The 16,401-nt window shown below is 31.9% G+C and overlaps 1 protein-coding gene across 1 annotated transcript in view; it reads right to left on the bottom strand.

The window, feature by feature from the left end:
* Positions 1-11,169: 11,169 nt before the first annotated feature.
* The window catches only part of LOC127738693 (protein Smaug homolog 2-like), a 29,713-nt gene continuing 24,481 nt past the window's right edge, over positions 11,170-16,401 (bottom strand). The window contains exon 13 of the mRNA XM_052250029.1: positions 11,170-16,009. Within this exon, the coding sequence (XP_052105989.1) occupies positions 15,993-16,009 (17 nt within the window). The 3' untranslated portion in view covers positions 11,170-15,992. The remainder of the gene's footprint in view (positions 16,010-16,401) is intronic.

Below are 16,401 nucleotides of genomic sequence, written 5' to 3'. Positions count from 1 at the left end.
GTAAGAAATAAAAGGTTTCCACATGACAAAATGTAAAACAATTCAGAAGAAAAAACCAATTGCTGGATTTATCCTAAAAACAAATATAGCTTACTTGGGACAGTGGTGCAACAGCAGTTTTATTTGGTATATGGAATGATCCCAAGGTGTACATGCCTTTCTGACCTTGACCTCCTTTTCTTAGTATTCAATGGTTTATACAAATTCTTCAAATTACTGGTAATGAAACAGAATTGTGGAACAGTTCATCCAATTATTACCCAGAAGTTGGTACCCCTTTAAGTATAGAAATGAATACAACACTTGTTTCAGCTTTCAATTTTTTTGTTGGTTGGTGTTTAATGCTTATTTCAGTCAGTTTTGAAGAACCATATTTAGCAGGAAAATTGAAAATAGTTGCCTGCAAGTTTTCTGTCAGATTCAAAAGCTATGGACAGAAACCACATAAAACTTATAGTACCTACATTATACATCTCTTTAATGGTGGAGTTGCATACCATTCTTGTGTAGTAATTAATTAAACTTGAGTTGGATAATGCAAGTGGCAACAGCTTAAACCAAGATGTGTGTGTATAAGACCTAAAAAGCTTTGAAACATAAAATATAGTCAAAAAGAAGAGAAACTGAGGGACCTGAATAGGGAAATAAATGTGGATTGTGTCCACATGTGGACACAGATGATGCCCCCGCTTGCATATCATATAGTTATAAATGGACATAACTGAAGAACGGTAAAAGTGACGCTACCCAAATTTGAACTTGATCTGAGTTTTGTGGTAATAAGCATTGTGTGCAAGTCTCATAACATTTAGTTGAGGCTAATTTAAGTAGAGAACAGAAACTAAAAATTCAGCAATTTTTATACGACCGCAAAAATTAAAAATTTTTTGGTCGTATATTGGTATGACGTTGGCGTCGTCGTCGTCGTCATCTTGTGTCGTCCGGCGTCGTCCGAAGACACATTGGTTTTCGCACTCTAACTTTAGTTTAAGTGAATGGATCTCTATGAAATTTTACCACAAGGTTCAATACCACAAAAGGAAGGTTGGGATTGATTTTGGGGGTTATGGTACCAACAGTAAAGGAATTAGGGGCCAAAACGGGGCCAAAAATAAGCATTTTTGTAACTTCCAGACATAACTTGTGTGTTAGTGTATGGATATCTCTGACATTGTACCACAAGGTTCCATATCACAAAAGGAATGCTGGGATTGATTTTGGGGGTAATTGTCTCAAAATTTTAGGAATTAGGGGCCAAAAAAGGGGCAAAAAACGAGCATTTTCCTAGTTTCATGACAATAACTTGTGTGTAAGTGTTTGGATATTTCTGAAATTGTACTACAAGGTTCCATATCACAAAGGGAAAGCTGGAATTGAGGTTGGGGGTAATTGCCCGAAACGTTTAGGAATTGGGGGCCAAAAAGGGGCCAAAAATAAGCATTTTTCTAGTTTCCAGACAATAACTTGTGTTCAAGTGTATGGATCTCTCTGAAATTGTACTGCAAGGTACCATACCACAAAGGGAAGGCTGGGATTGAGTTTGGGGGTGATGAATCATAAGGGGGTTCAAAAAATTTGGGGGGGGGATTTTTTTTTTTTTCTTTTTTTTTCTGTTTTTCCTTTTTTTTTTCTTTTAAAATTTTCCATTTTAAGTTGGTTATTACTGATTTATATTTAAAAGCAAATAATAATGATATGGTAGGAGATACACACCAAACAGGATGTGTAAGTTATTATATAATAAGTATTGTGCAATAGCAAGAAATTTTCAATTGCACAGTATTGCACAATAGCAAGAAATCTTCAATTGCACAGTATTGCGCAATAGCAAGAAATCTTCAATTGCACAGTATTGTGCAAAAGAAGATACTTCGTATAAATTGCTTATAACTTGATCAATTTCAATAGGGTTTTATTCTTGAATTCTTGGGGTTCTTTAATATGCTGAATCTAACCGTGTATTAAGTTTTTGGATTTTGGGCCCCGTTTTTAAATTGGTCCACATTGAGGTCCAAAGGGTCCAAAATTTAACTTTGTTTGATTTGGTCAAAAATTGAATTATTGGGGTTCTTTGATATGCCGAATCTAACCGTGTAATTAGATTCTTAATTTTTGGTTCCGTTTTCAAATTGGTTTACATTAAGGTCCAAAGGGTCCAAAATTAAACTTAGTTTGATTTTAACAAAAATTGAATTTTTAGGGTTCTTTGATATTCTGAATCTAAACATGTATTTAGATTTTTGATTATGGGCCCAGTTTTCAAGTTGGTCCAAATTGGGGTCCAAAATTTAACTTTGTTTGATTTCAACAAAAATTGAATATATGGGGTTCTTTGATATGCTGAATCTAACCATGTATTTAGATTTTTTATTTGTGGGCCCCGCTATCAAATTGGTTCATATTGAGGTCAAAAGGGTCCAAAATTAAACTTTGTTTTATTTCATCAAAAATTGAATTATTGGGGTTCTTTGATATGCCTAATCTGACCGTGTATTTAGATTTTTAATTTTGGGTCCCGTTTTTTAAATTGGTCTACATTAAGGTCCAAAGGGTCCAAAATTAAACTTAGTTTGATTTTAACAAAAAATGAATTCTTGGGGTTCTTTGATATGCTGAATCTAAACATGTGTTTAGATTTTTTATTATGGGTCCAGTTTTCAAGTTGGTCCCAGTTGGGGTCCAAAATTAAACTTTGTTTGATTTCAACAAAAATTGAATATATGGGTTCTTTGATATGCTGAATCTAACCATGTATTTTGATTTTTGGGCCCCGTTATCAAATTGGTCCACATTGAGGTCAAAAGGGTCAAAATTAAACTTTTTTTTTGTTTGTTTGATTTCATCAAAAATTGAATACTTTGGATTCTTTGATATGCTGAATCTAACCATGTATTTAGATTTTGGATATTGGACCATAATAGGTAAATTAAAAAATTTTAAGTTCTTAGACCACATTCATTCTGTGTCAGAAACCTATGCTGTGTCAAATATTTAATCACAATCTAAATTCAGAGCTGTATCAAGCTTGAATGTTGTGTCCATACTTGCCCCAATTGTTCAGAGTTCGACCTCTGCGGTCGTATCAAGCTGCACCCGGCGGAGCATTTTATTCTATTTGTAAACAGGCATAACTCTAGAACGGTGGGTATATATATATAACATATTCAATTAAAATAATTTAACATTGAATTCCATTATCATTTTGGTGAAAATCACAGAATAATGCCCATATATTAAAAATAACCCAGATTTAAAGTATACATAAAATATAAGTACCGGTATTATTTTCAGATCAAGAACACTTGCAGGGACTGGAATATTCAACCATTGATAACAAAGCAGAATAATTTATCATAATCAAAATAAAAAGACAAAATATGAATAACATTTATAAAGTTCAAAGAATGTAAGGAGTAACAAATGGGAGACAAATCATAATCTAATTTTAATAAAAATTAAGAGTTTTCTCCCATTATATATATATCAAAATGGTCTGACACCGCAATTCATAAGGTACAAAAATGTAGTGCAATTCTTTATACAATTACATAGTTTAAACAGAAATCAGGCCTTCCTTTTCTCAATAATATTTTTACAGTATAGGGTTCTACTTTTATAAAATAATATAGAAATAAATGTGGATAGTGTCCACATGTGGACACAGATGATGCCCCCGCTTGCATATCATATAGTTATAAAGGGACATAACTGAAGAATGGTAAAAGTGACGCTACCCAAATTTGAACTTGATCCGAGTTTTGTGGTAATAAACATTGTGTGTAAGTCTCATAACATTTGGTTGAGGCTAACTTAAAAAGAGAACAGAAACTAAAAATTCAGCAATTTTTATACGACTGCAAAAAAATTTTTGTGGTCGTATATTGGTATGACGTTGGCGTCGTCGTCGTCGTCGTCATCTGGCGTCGTCCGAAGACACATTGGTTTTCGCACTCTAACTTTAGTTTAAGTGCATGGATCTCTATGAAATTTTACCACAAGGTTCAATACCACAAAAGGAAGGTTGGGATTGATTTTGGGGGTTATGGTACCAACAGTAAAGGAATTAGGGGCCGAAAAGGGCCCAAAAATAAGCATTTTTGTAACTTCCAGACATAACTTGTGTGTTAGAGTATGGATATCTCTGACATTGTACCACAAGGTTCCATATCACAAAAGGAATGCTGGGATTGATTTTGGGGGTAATTGCCTCAAAATTTTAGGAATTAGGGGCAAAAAAAGGGGCAAAAAACAAGCATTTTTCTAGTTTCATGACAATAACTTGTGTGTAAGTGTATGGATCTTTATGAAATTGTACTACAAGGTTCCATATCACAAAGGGAAAGCTGGAATTGAGTTTGGGGGTTATTGCCGAAACGTTTAGGAATTGGGGGCCAAAAAGGGGCCAAAAATAAGCATTTTTCTAGTTTCCAGACAATAACTTGTGTTCAAGTGTATGGATCTCTCTGAAATTGTACTGCAAGGTACCATACCACAAAGGGAAGGCTGGGATTGAGTTTGGGGGTGATGAATCATAAGGGGGTTCAAAAAATTTGGGGGGGGGATTTTTTTTTTTTCCTTTTTTTTTCTTTTTTTCCTTGTTTTTTCTTTTAAAATTTTCCATTTTAAGTTGGTTATTTCTGATTTATATTTAAAAGCAAATAATAATGATATGGTAGGAGATACACACCAAACAGGATGTGTAAGTTATTATATAATAAGTATTGTGCAATAGCAAGAAATTTTCAATTGCACAGTATTGCACAATAGCAAGAAATCTTCAATTGCACAGTATTGCGCAATAGCAAGAAATCTTCAATTGCACAGTATTGTGCAAAAGAAGATACTTCGTATAAATTGCTTATAACTTGATCAATTTCAATAGGGTTTTATTCTTGAATTCTTGGGGTTCTTTAATATGCTGAATCTAACCGTATATTAAGTTTTTGGATTTTGGGCCCCGTTTTTAAATTGGTCCACATTGAGGTCCAAAGGGTCCAAAATTTAACTTTGTTTGATTTGGTCAAAAATTGAATTATTGGGGTTCTTTGATATGCCGAATCTAACCGTGTAATTAGATTCTTAATTTTTGGTTCCGTTTTCAAATTGGTTTACATTAAGGTCCAAAGGGTCCAAAATTAAACTTAGTTTGATTTTAACAAAAATTGAATTTTTAGGGTTCTTTGATATTCTGAATCTAAACATGTATTTAGATTTTTGATTATGGGCCCAGTTTTCAAGTTGGTCCAAATTGGGGTCCAAAATTTAACTTTGTTTGATTTCAACAAAAATTGAATATATGGGGTTCTTTGATATGCTGAATCTAACCATGTATTTAGATTTTTTATTTGTGGGCCCCGCTATCAAATTGGTTCATATTGAGGTCAAAAGGGTCCAAAATTAAACTTTGTTTTATTTCATCAAAAATTGAATTATTGGGGTTCTTTGATATGCCTAATCTGACCGTGTATTTAGATTTTTAATTTTGGGTCCCGTTTTTTAAATTGGTCGACATTAAGGTCCAAAGGGTCCAAAATTAAACTTAGTTTGATTTTAACAAAAAATGAATTCTTGGGGTTCTTTGATATGCTGAATCTAAACATGTGTTTAGATTTTTTATTATGGGTCCAGTTTTCAAGTTGGTCCCAGTTGGGGTCCAAAATTAAACTTTGTTTGATTTCAACAAAAATTGAATATATGGGTTCTTTGATATGCTGAATCTAACCATGTATTTTGATTTTTGGGCCCCGTTATCAAATTGGTCCACATTGAGGTCAAAAGGGTCAAAATTAAACTTTTTTTTTGTTTGTTTGATTTCATCAAAAATTGAATACTTTGGATTCTTTGATATGCTGAATCTAACCATGTATTTAGATTTTGGATATTGGACCATAATAGGTAAATTAAAAAATTTTAAGTTCTTAGACCACATTCATTCTGTGTCAGAAACCTATGCTGTGTCAAATATTTAATCACAATCTAAATTCAGAGCTGTATCAAGCTTGAATGTTGTGTCCATACTTGCCCCAATTGTTCAGAGTTCGACCTCTGCGGTCGTATCAAGCTGCACCCGGCGGAGCATTTTATTCTATTTGTAAACAGGCATAACTCTAGAACGGTGGGTATATATATATAACATATTCAATTAAAATAATTTAACATTGAATTCCATTATCATTTTGGTGAAAATCACAGAATAATGCCCATATATTAAAAATAACCCAGATTTAAAGTATACATAAAATATAAGTACCGGTATTATTTTCAGATCAAGAACACTTGCAGGGACTGGAATATTCAACCATTGATAACAAAGCAGAATAATTTATCATAATCAAAATAAAAAGACAAAATATGAATAACATTTATAAAGTTCAAAGAATGTAAGGAGTAACAAATGGGAGACAAATCATAATCTAATTTTAATAAAAATTAAGAGTTTTCTCCCATTATATATCAAAATGGTCTGACACCGCAATTCATAAGGTACAAAAATGTAGTGCAATTCTTTATACAATTACATAGTTTAAACAGAAATCAGGCCTTCCTTTTCTCAATAATATTTTTACAGTATAGGGTTCTACTTTTATAAAATAATATAGAAATAAATGTGGATAGTGTCCACATGTGGACACAGATGATGCCCCCGCTTGCATATCATATAGTTATAAAGGGACATAACTGAAGAATGGTAAAAGTGACGCTACCCAAATTTGAACTTGATCCGAGTTTTGTGGTAATAAACATTGTGTGTAAGTCTCATAACATTTGGTTGAGGCTAACTTAAAAAGAGAACAGAAACTAAAAATTCAGCAATTTTTATACGACTGCAAAAAAATTTTTGTGGTCGTATATTGGTATGACGTTGGCGTCGTCGTCGTCGTCGTCATCTGGCGTCGTCCGAAGACACATTGGTTTTCGCACTCTAACTTTAGTTTAAGTGCATGGATCTCTATGAAATTTTACCACAAGGTTCAATACCACAAAAGGAAGGTTGGGATTGATTTTGGGGGTTATGGTACCAACAGTAAAGGAATTAGGGGCCGAAAAGGGCACAAAAATAAGCATTTTTGTAACTTCCAGACATAACTTGTGTGTTAGAGTATGGATATCTCTGACATTGTACCACAAGGTTCCATATCACAAAAGGAATGCTGGGATTGATTTTGGGGGTAATTGCCTCAAAATTTTAGGAATTAGGGGCAAAAAAAGGGGCAAAAAACAAGCATTTTTCTAGTTTCATGACAATAACTTGTGTGTAAGTGTATGGATCTTTATGAAATTGTACTACAAGGTTCCATATCACAAAGGAAAAGCTGGAATTGAGTTTGGGGGTAATTGCCGAAACGTTTAGGAATTGGGGGCCAAAAAGGGGCCAAAAATAAGCATTTTTCTAGTTTCCAGACAATAACTTGTGTTCAAGTGTATGGATCTCTCTGAAATTGTACTGCAAGGTACCATACCACAAAGGGAAGGCTGGGATTGAGTTTGGGGGTGATGAATCATAAGGGGGTTCAAAAAATTTGGGGGGGGGATTTTTTTTTTTTCCTTTTTTTTTCTTTTTTTCCTTGTTTTTTCTTTTAAAATTTTCCATTTTAAGTTGGTTATTTCTGATTTATATTTAAAAGCAAATAATAATGATATTGTAGGAGATACACACCAAACAGGATGTGTAAATTATTATATAATAAGTATTGTGCAATAGCAAGAAATTTTCAATTGCACAGTATTGCACAATAGCAAGAAATCTTCAATTGCACAGTATTGCGCAATAGCAAGAAATCTTCAATTGCACAGTATTGCGCAATAGCAAGAAATATCCAATAGCACAATATTGCGCAATAGCAAGAAATTGTCAATTGTACAGTATTTCGCAATAGCAAGAAATATTTAATTGCACAGTATTGTGCAAAAGAAGATACTTCGTATAAATTGCTTATTTCTTGACCAATTTCAATGGGGTTTTATTCTTGAATTCTTGGGGTTTTTTAATATGCTGAATCTAACCGTGTATTTAGTTTTTGGATTTTGGGCCCCGTTTTTAAATTGGTCCACATTGAGGTCAAAAGGGTCCAAAATTAAACTTTGTTTGATTTCATCAAAAATTGAATTATTGGGGTTCTTTGATATGCCGAATCTAACCGTGTATTTAGATTCTTAATTTTTTGGTTCCGTTTTCAAATTGGTCTACATTAAGGTCCAAAGGGTCCAAAATTAAACTTAGTTTGATTTTAACAAAAATTGAATTCTTAGGGTTCTTTGATATGCTGAATCTAAACATGTATTTAGATTTTTGATTATGGGCCCAGTTTTCAAGTTGGTCCAAATCTGGGTCCAAAATTAAACTTTGTTTGATTTCAACAAAAATTAAATATATGGGGTTCTTTGATATGCTGAATCTAACCATGTATTTAGATTTTTGATTTTTGGGCCCCGTTATCAACTTTGTCCACATTGAGGTCAAAAGGGTCCAAAATTAAACTTTGTTTGATTTCATCAAAAATTGAATTCTTGGGGTTCTTTGATATGCTGAATCTAACCATGTATTTAGATTTTGGATATTGGACCATAATAGGTGAATGTCCAATTTAAAATTTTTAAGTTCTTAGACCACATTCATTCTGTGTCAGAAATTTATGCTGTGTCAAATATTTAATCACAATCCAAATGCAAAGCTGTATCAAGCTTGAATGTTGTGTCCATACTTGCCCCAACTGTTCAGGGTTCGACCTCTGCGGTCGTATCAAGCTGCGCCCTGCGGAGCATTTTATTCTGTTTGTAAACACGCATAACTCTAGAACGGTTGTGTATAAGTTTTATAACATTTGGTTGAGACAAACTAAAGTTAGAGAACAGAAACGAAAAATTCAGCAATTTTTATGTTTATAAAGGGACATAACTCAAGAATGGTAAAAGTGACGCCACCAAATTTCGTACTTAATCTGTATTATGTAGTAATAAGCATAAGTAATAAGTTTCATAACATTTGGTTGAGGCAAACTAAAGATAGAGAACGGAAACAAAAAAATTGTACATTATCTTAGTTTTGAGGTAATGAATATTGTGTGTAGGTTTCATAATGTTTGGTTGGGGCAAACTTAAGTTACAGAATGGAAACTAAAAATTTTGCAATCTTTCGATTTATAAAGGGGCATAACTCAATAATGGTTAAAGTGACACTACCCAAATTCAACTTGATCTGTGTTTTATCAGTGGAAGGCAAAATTAAACATTGCATTGTATAAAGCATTGATTGTAGATGATTCAACTATAATCATGGACAAAGGAAGATAACTCCAATTTTAATAAAATGCTCCGCTGGGCACAGCTTGATACGACCGCAGAGGTCGAACCCTGAACAGTTTGGGCAAGTATGGACACAACATTCAAGCTTGATACAGCACTGAATTTGGATTGTAATTAAATATTTGACACAGCATAGGTTTCTGACACAGAATGAATGTGGTCTAAGAACTTAAAAAATTTTAATTTACGTATTCAAACCATATCATTATTATTTGCTTTTATATATAAATCAGAAATAACCAATTTAAAATGGAAAATTTTATAGAAAAAAAAGGAAAAAAAAAAAACACTCCCAAATTTTTTGAACCCCCTTATGATTCATCACCCCCAAACTCAATCCCAGCCTTCCCTTTGTGGCATGGTACCTTGCAGTACAATTTCAGCGAGACCCATACATGAACACAAGTTTTTGTCTGGAAACTAGAAAAATGCTTGTTTTTTGGCCCCAAATTTCTAAACGTTTAGGGCAATTACCCCCAAACTCAAACCCAGCTTTCCCTTTGTGATATGGAACCTTATACTACAATTTCATAAAGATCCATACACTTACACACAAGTTATTGTCATGAAACTAGAAAAATGCTTGTTTTTTTTCCCTTTTTGGCCCCTAATTCCTAAAATTTGGAGGCAATTACCCCCAAAATCAATCCCAGCATTCTCTTTGTGATATGGAACCTTGTGGTACAATGTCAGAGAGATCCATACACTAACACAAGTTATGTCTGGAAGTTACAAAAATGCTTATTTTTGGCCCCTTTTTCCTTAACTGTTGGTACCATAATCCCCAAAATCAATCCCCACCTTCCTTTTGTGGTATTGAACCTTATAGTAAAATTTCCTAGAGATCCATTCACTTAAACTAAAGTTAGGAGTGTGAAAACCAATGTGTCTTCGGACAACGACATACCAATATACGACCGCAAAATTTGTTTGCGGTCGTATAAAAATTACTTGAATAATGACATTGATATTTTTAGAAATTACATTTAGTTAAGACAAACTCAAGTTAGAGAACGGAAACGAAAAATTCAGCAATTTTTTTCATTTGTAAAGGGGCATAACCCTAGAACGGTAATCAAAGTGCTTGTAAGCACTGAATGGTAAAGATTGCTTTAATTTATCAGTAGGAAGTAAAATTGAATATTGCATTGTATAAAGCATTGGTTATAGTTGATTCAACTACCATTATGCACAAAGAAAGATACTCCAATTGTCATAACATTTGGTTGAGGCAAACTTTAGAGAACGGAAACGAAAAATTTAGCAATTTTTCCATTTGTAAAGGAGCATAACTCTAGAACGGTAAAAGTGACGCCACCAAAATTCAAACTTGATCTGTATTTAGTGGAAATTAGCATTGTGTATAAGTTTCATAAGTACAGACGGACAAGGATAAAACTTATGCCCCCTCCACTACGGACATAATGAGAAAATGGGCGATATATTATTTGAATCTCACAGATAACTCACGGGCAAGGTATTTCTGATTCTGATCTATATTGTTTTCCTGCTAGAGGTCAGTGATTCTTTCAAGGTACTCAAGTTTCCTCCACCAATAAAAACTATCCACCATTATATAGCCAAGTGTGCTGAAAGTGGTATAAAACACCAATCAATCAATCATTTCATTGATTTTCAATACAGCCAGATGACTTTGCATGAACTATTTGTCCATAACTGCTGCCTATTATAAGGAGTTGAATGTTATCTGTTCACATATCCACTGCTTGAATGTATTGTCCAACAGTATTATATGTCTGTTTTTGTCAATATTTTTGTAGAGATATAAGCACAATTTGTTGTTGTAACTGATAAGCTTTTGACTATTGGAAAACCAAATGAAAGTGGAAATAAATTACAAAAACATGTTTTCAATCATTTATTTCCCTCAAATACCAAAATAAGTTTGATGTTTTGCATGTAAATTCTAATGTGACAATCATGACTACTATCAAGATTTATGTAAAAAGTTACTTGATTTTACAAAACAATTTAATATCACATTGGCTACATATATATCTACACACTTGTAAATTTCTCTGTAATTGACACTCAAGCAGATCCCTTGTATTTCCTTTACACATTAGGTGAACGTTTTTACATTTTAATTTGAATGAAAAATTAATGCTTCTGATTTTGTATCTTTTCTTCGCTTGTTTGCTAGTCTTTAATTAAATTGACAGAATAGGTCATTTTGCAACATACTCTTTAGTACTCAGAATAGTAATCTTCAAGTTACAAAATACACAGATATCTTAACAATGCAGATGAAAATCTTGTTTATTTGATTTAGCAACATTAAATTCATTTTGTTAACAAAAGCAATGTTTGTTCCCATACTCACAAAAAGGTGTCTGACAAAAAGAAGAGCAATGATTTCTATACTGAGTACAGGAAGATATGTGTCATAGTAGTATATTATGGAGGGATTAAAACTTGACAATAATCACACAAGAAAACTGCTTTCTTAATAGGATCACAATTTTTCCAATATCAAAACATAAACATTTTGCTTAATTTTTATATCATTAATTTGAAACTGTTGACAAGATAATAAGTGATATTTAAATTGTTACCATATCATTTCAAGCCAAAAATAATTGAAGAAAAAAATAAGTTTGGTTTCAGATGCTGAAAACAATTATCATATTCAACTCTTAACGAACAAATTGTCTAAACGTCTAAACATGATTAACAATAAAGAGATTCAACAAACATAATTTCTGCATCTCTATTAGTCTATGATAAAAACATTAAGCTTGCAAATACCCTCAGCCCTGCCCTTTGGTTAAGTGCACCTTTATAGTTCACACATCTGGGAACCAGGTAAAATACAGCATTGAGCTATGAAAAATTTTACAACTTTAAAATTTTCAGTTGCTAAACATTTTTTTGGAAAAATTACTATTTGGCACTGTCGAAACTATTTTTATCCAGAACCTTATGAACAAACACAACAAATTCATATTACATATTACAAATTAAGCACTGTGAAATATGGATGCCAAGAGATCAATATTGCAAAATTATGATAGTTGTGAGGAAGTTACAACAAAGTTAAACGAGTATATCCTTTATTTAGTCAATTGATAAAATCTGAGCCCAAACTATGATAAATATTTTAGGTATAAACCTATCAACATCTAGCATAGCTAGTGCCTGTCTTGATCTTGGCCTCATTTAAACATTGAGAGTAAGAACACTAATGAAGGCAGTTTGCTCTCGGTTTTTACCAAGTGGGTGTAGGGATTTCTGTCCTATAAATTGATATCTAATATCCCTTCTTTTTCATTTTTAAAAGCATGTTGTTTTTAATCTTTTCACACAAAAAAACTTGAAACCCAACACTGAATGGTGCAATGATTAAGATATTGCACATTGTTATTATATTGAACATATTTTCAAATTTAAGTTCCATCATACTCTATTAAAGATGCAGAAATAAACTGATAAATATAACAAGAGAAAAATGTAACAAAACATTTGTACAAGAAGCCTCAGGCATCAGATGAAAACTACCTGCATTAACAGGGTAAAAGTAGTCTTGATACATTGTAAAATATTTCTATAGTATAACACTGTTGTAAAAAGATTTTATCATATAAAATACTATATTCTGATAGTTAAATTTGACAAAGAGATTTGTAATGTAAATAAATTGGTGCATGCTTTGAATTTTGCAAGTTCCAGTAAATCTAGATCGCTGATCTAGTGTGCAACTAAATCCACTATAGAGCCTATAAGTGATTGTATATAGGGATAATAATAAATAAGTCTTTTACAATCTTAAATCTACTACCATGATTTCTGAACTGCATGCATATTACCATCAATATTATTGTAAACAGATATAAAAATAAAGAACCTGCCAAATACATCAATATTATTGGTATACAAGACTTGATTTTTATAAATATTGTACAGGTACAGACTGAAAACCTGTTTGGATTTTTAAAATGTGAATACACACTTAATAAAATATGATACAACTGCTTTTTATTTCTTGTGATGTGAAATAATGTTGCCATATAATAATAATCTATAAAGTAAGGCCACATAAAATTGATTTAGATTCACACGCACCAGAATTTTGTCTTCAAACACATACTTTACATTTTCAAATATAATGTTCCTAGCAATTACCAGTAGTGAAAATCAACACAAAATAAAAAATTGAAGCCTCCAAAAATCTAAAAAGTAATTAAACATGGCCTAATGCTTCAATTTCATTGAAATCTGCAACAATCTTAGCACTAAAAAATATTAAGAAATCTTTCAAAACTACACAAATTTCATTCACTCTCACAGGACTACTGTTAAGTCCTATATAATGAGGACACTATAAATAATTGAACACTTAATTACTACAACCTTTGAGTTTTGTAAAAATACAAGTCTGTTCAACAGGAACCAGGATGATAAATTTCGTTCAAATAATATAACAAAACAAAAGGCCATAGAAGAATTTGTGACCCCCCCCCCAAAAAAAACCAAGCAAGTAATTAGGCAGAACTTAAACAGAAAAGATGTATTTTTCTTACTAGTAAGGTCATGTACCAAATATATTAAACAAATAATTTTTATATTTCCCATCTTAGATGTAGGTCTGTACTTAAAGAAAGTTCCAACTTTAAAAAAAAATCCCTTTTAAAAACTGCAATGGTAAAGTCTTTTTTTAATTAATGAACAAAACTATACAAACAAATACATAAAAAAAAATATACACCCTTAAAACAAAACTCATGATTCCATTCTCATTTACTTTTCCTTCGAAAAATTTTTTTGAAACAGAGACGACTATTAATTTTAATTAAATAACAATAATTATATTGCTTCTGATCAATTACTTTGGTTTTTCAAAGACAGTTGATGCTGTTCTCTTTTCAGATACATAGCACACAGGGATGGATTTCAATTGTTTTAATTTATGATGAATAGTACCTCTTTTAAAAAAAAATGCATGAGAAATGTCAAATCGCTCAAATGTACTAATGCATAATTTTCAGAGTGCCATCCCCGGATACCACATATGTGTCATAGGAACTCTTACCTCTATTGTCATTAAAGATTTTCTTATATAAAGAGAATTCTAGAATAATATACAAATTCAAGACAAGAGAATACTGCTGTGGTGATATACAATAACAAAAGCCATCAATGAGGTATATAAAGCATCTGTGATGCCACGATAACGACATCAGAATCAATTGTGCTTCACCTATACTACTGGTGTATAAATTGTCACAAAAAATTGTATATATATAATACTTACATTCAAATGATTCATACAATGATTTCTTTGAGAAATATATGTACCAGAAATAATGAATTTGATTGGTACGGCATTACAAACATTCCATCAAGGCACACATATACAAAGCTGCCTTGATTATATAAACTGATCCAGCAGTTCAATAAATTATCATAGTTTATATATGTTTTGTAAAAGTACCCTTTATAACAGAGATGAGGTTCATTTTGTAACCCTACAAAAAGCATGACATTTATTTCTTCTTCTTTTGTGTTTTAATAGAATTTTTTTCTACGAATTATTACAAATGTTTTTGAAAAGATAATAAACAAAAAATACCTTTTTTCTTCATGTTTTCCCTCGTCATGTGACCCAAATAATATTTTCATACATAAAATATTTAATTTATAAATCAAAAGGAGTGCATTAAATAAATATGAATAGCTTTTTAGAACTATAAATTGTCAAAAACAGAGAAAGAAGTTTCCATCAGAACCCATTTACACTTTAGCGCACTGAACATTTGCTTTTTAATGCTTTGTAGGGTTTCTATAAACATAAATCATGAACATAAATATAACTTAAAGAAAATAATTGGACAATCCTCTCAGAGGACTATTACGTCCACTACTGTACATCTATCATCTGTAGTAATTATATTTTTTTATACATCTACTACTAAATACATGGGCACATAGTGCAAAATCCTGATAATTATCTACACGTAAATCAGACCTACATATAGTTTCCTGACATGTTTTATCGTAATGACATATAAAAGAGTCTTCTCTCTATCTAATAACATGGCACTGTCTCGTGAGAAGCTGGTACATATTTTTCTAGTGTTTCTCAAAACATGAACCCAACCTCACTTAATTATTACTAATTTCATACACTTCAATGACCTTACTGAACAAAAAATGGCACAACATGGTTTAATATGTGACTAAATTGACACTGCAAAATGCCGTTACAAACATAAGTTCATGGTTGAGCAATGTATAAAGCACATTTTTTTTTAATCATGATTTAGTTTTGCACCAATAAAGCAGAATGATAAAAAGTAAGAAATGTAAAAATAGACAGTTTTGTAAACAATGCATATTTTGATTTTCTAACAAAGACTGGTTTCACTTGGAAGGCACATGAGATCAATGACAATTTTCTACACAATACAACCTTACAAAAGGGACATATATATATGTTGAATTTTTGGCAACATTCACATCTTAAACATTTCAGGCCATAATAATATTATAACAAGTTGTTTAACAACAGTTAAAATAACTTTAAAACTGTGTTTATCCAGCAATGATATATATACACATCACAAAGTGATCAAATATGGCAAGCACCAGGTGTCTATAACCACTGTTTGAGCTGGAGCTTTTCAACACTGGCCTGTTTTACCCTGCTAAAAGATTGCCATTCCACACCATCATCTGTCATTCATATCTGTAAAACATGGTTAAATAATTCTTATATGATTTGCATATTAGAGAATACGTTTATATGATTGGTCGAGAGGGCTTCTGGCAGTGGCTCTTGAAGATATATTTTTTTTTGATAGATGTTGACGGAACTACTTTTTGTAACCAATGTAATAAACAAGATGGTGGCAATAATAACACAAACCAGCTCAACGTTAAAAATATTTATTTTCACTTCGCATTCATCATTAGATAAAATAATAAGCACAAAATATTCATTTGAATGATAACAAATTTCATGGAGTACATATTTTGCATTAACCAAAAAATATATTCATGCGCCAGGCCAATTCAATGACACACATATACAATTTACGTGTGATAGAGTTTATGAGTGAGGAAATTAAATTCCTTATC

The sequence above is a fragment of the Mytilus californianus genome, unplaced genomic scaffold, assembly GCF_021869535.1.
Source record: "Mytilus californianus isolate M0D057914Y unplaced genomic scaffold, xbMytCali1.0.p SCAF_4, whole genome shotgun sequence".
NCBI lineage: Eukaryota > Metazoa > Mollusca > Bivalvia > Mytilida > Mytilidae > Mytilus > Mytilus californianus.
Note: the sequence above shows the minus strand (reverse complement) of the source record. Positions and strands in the feature narration are given on the sequence as shown.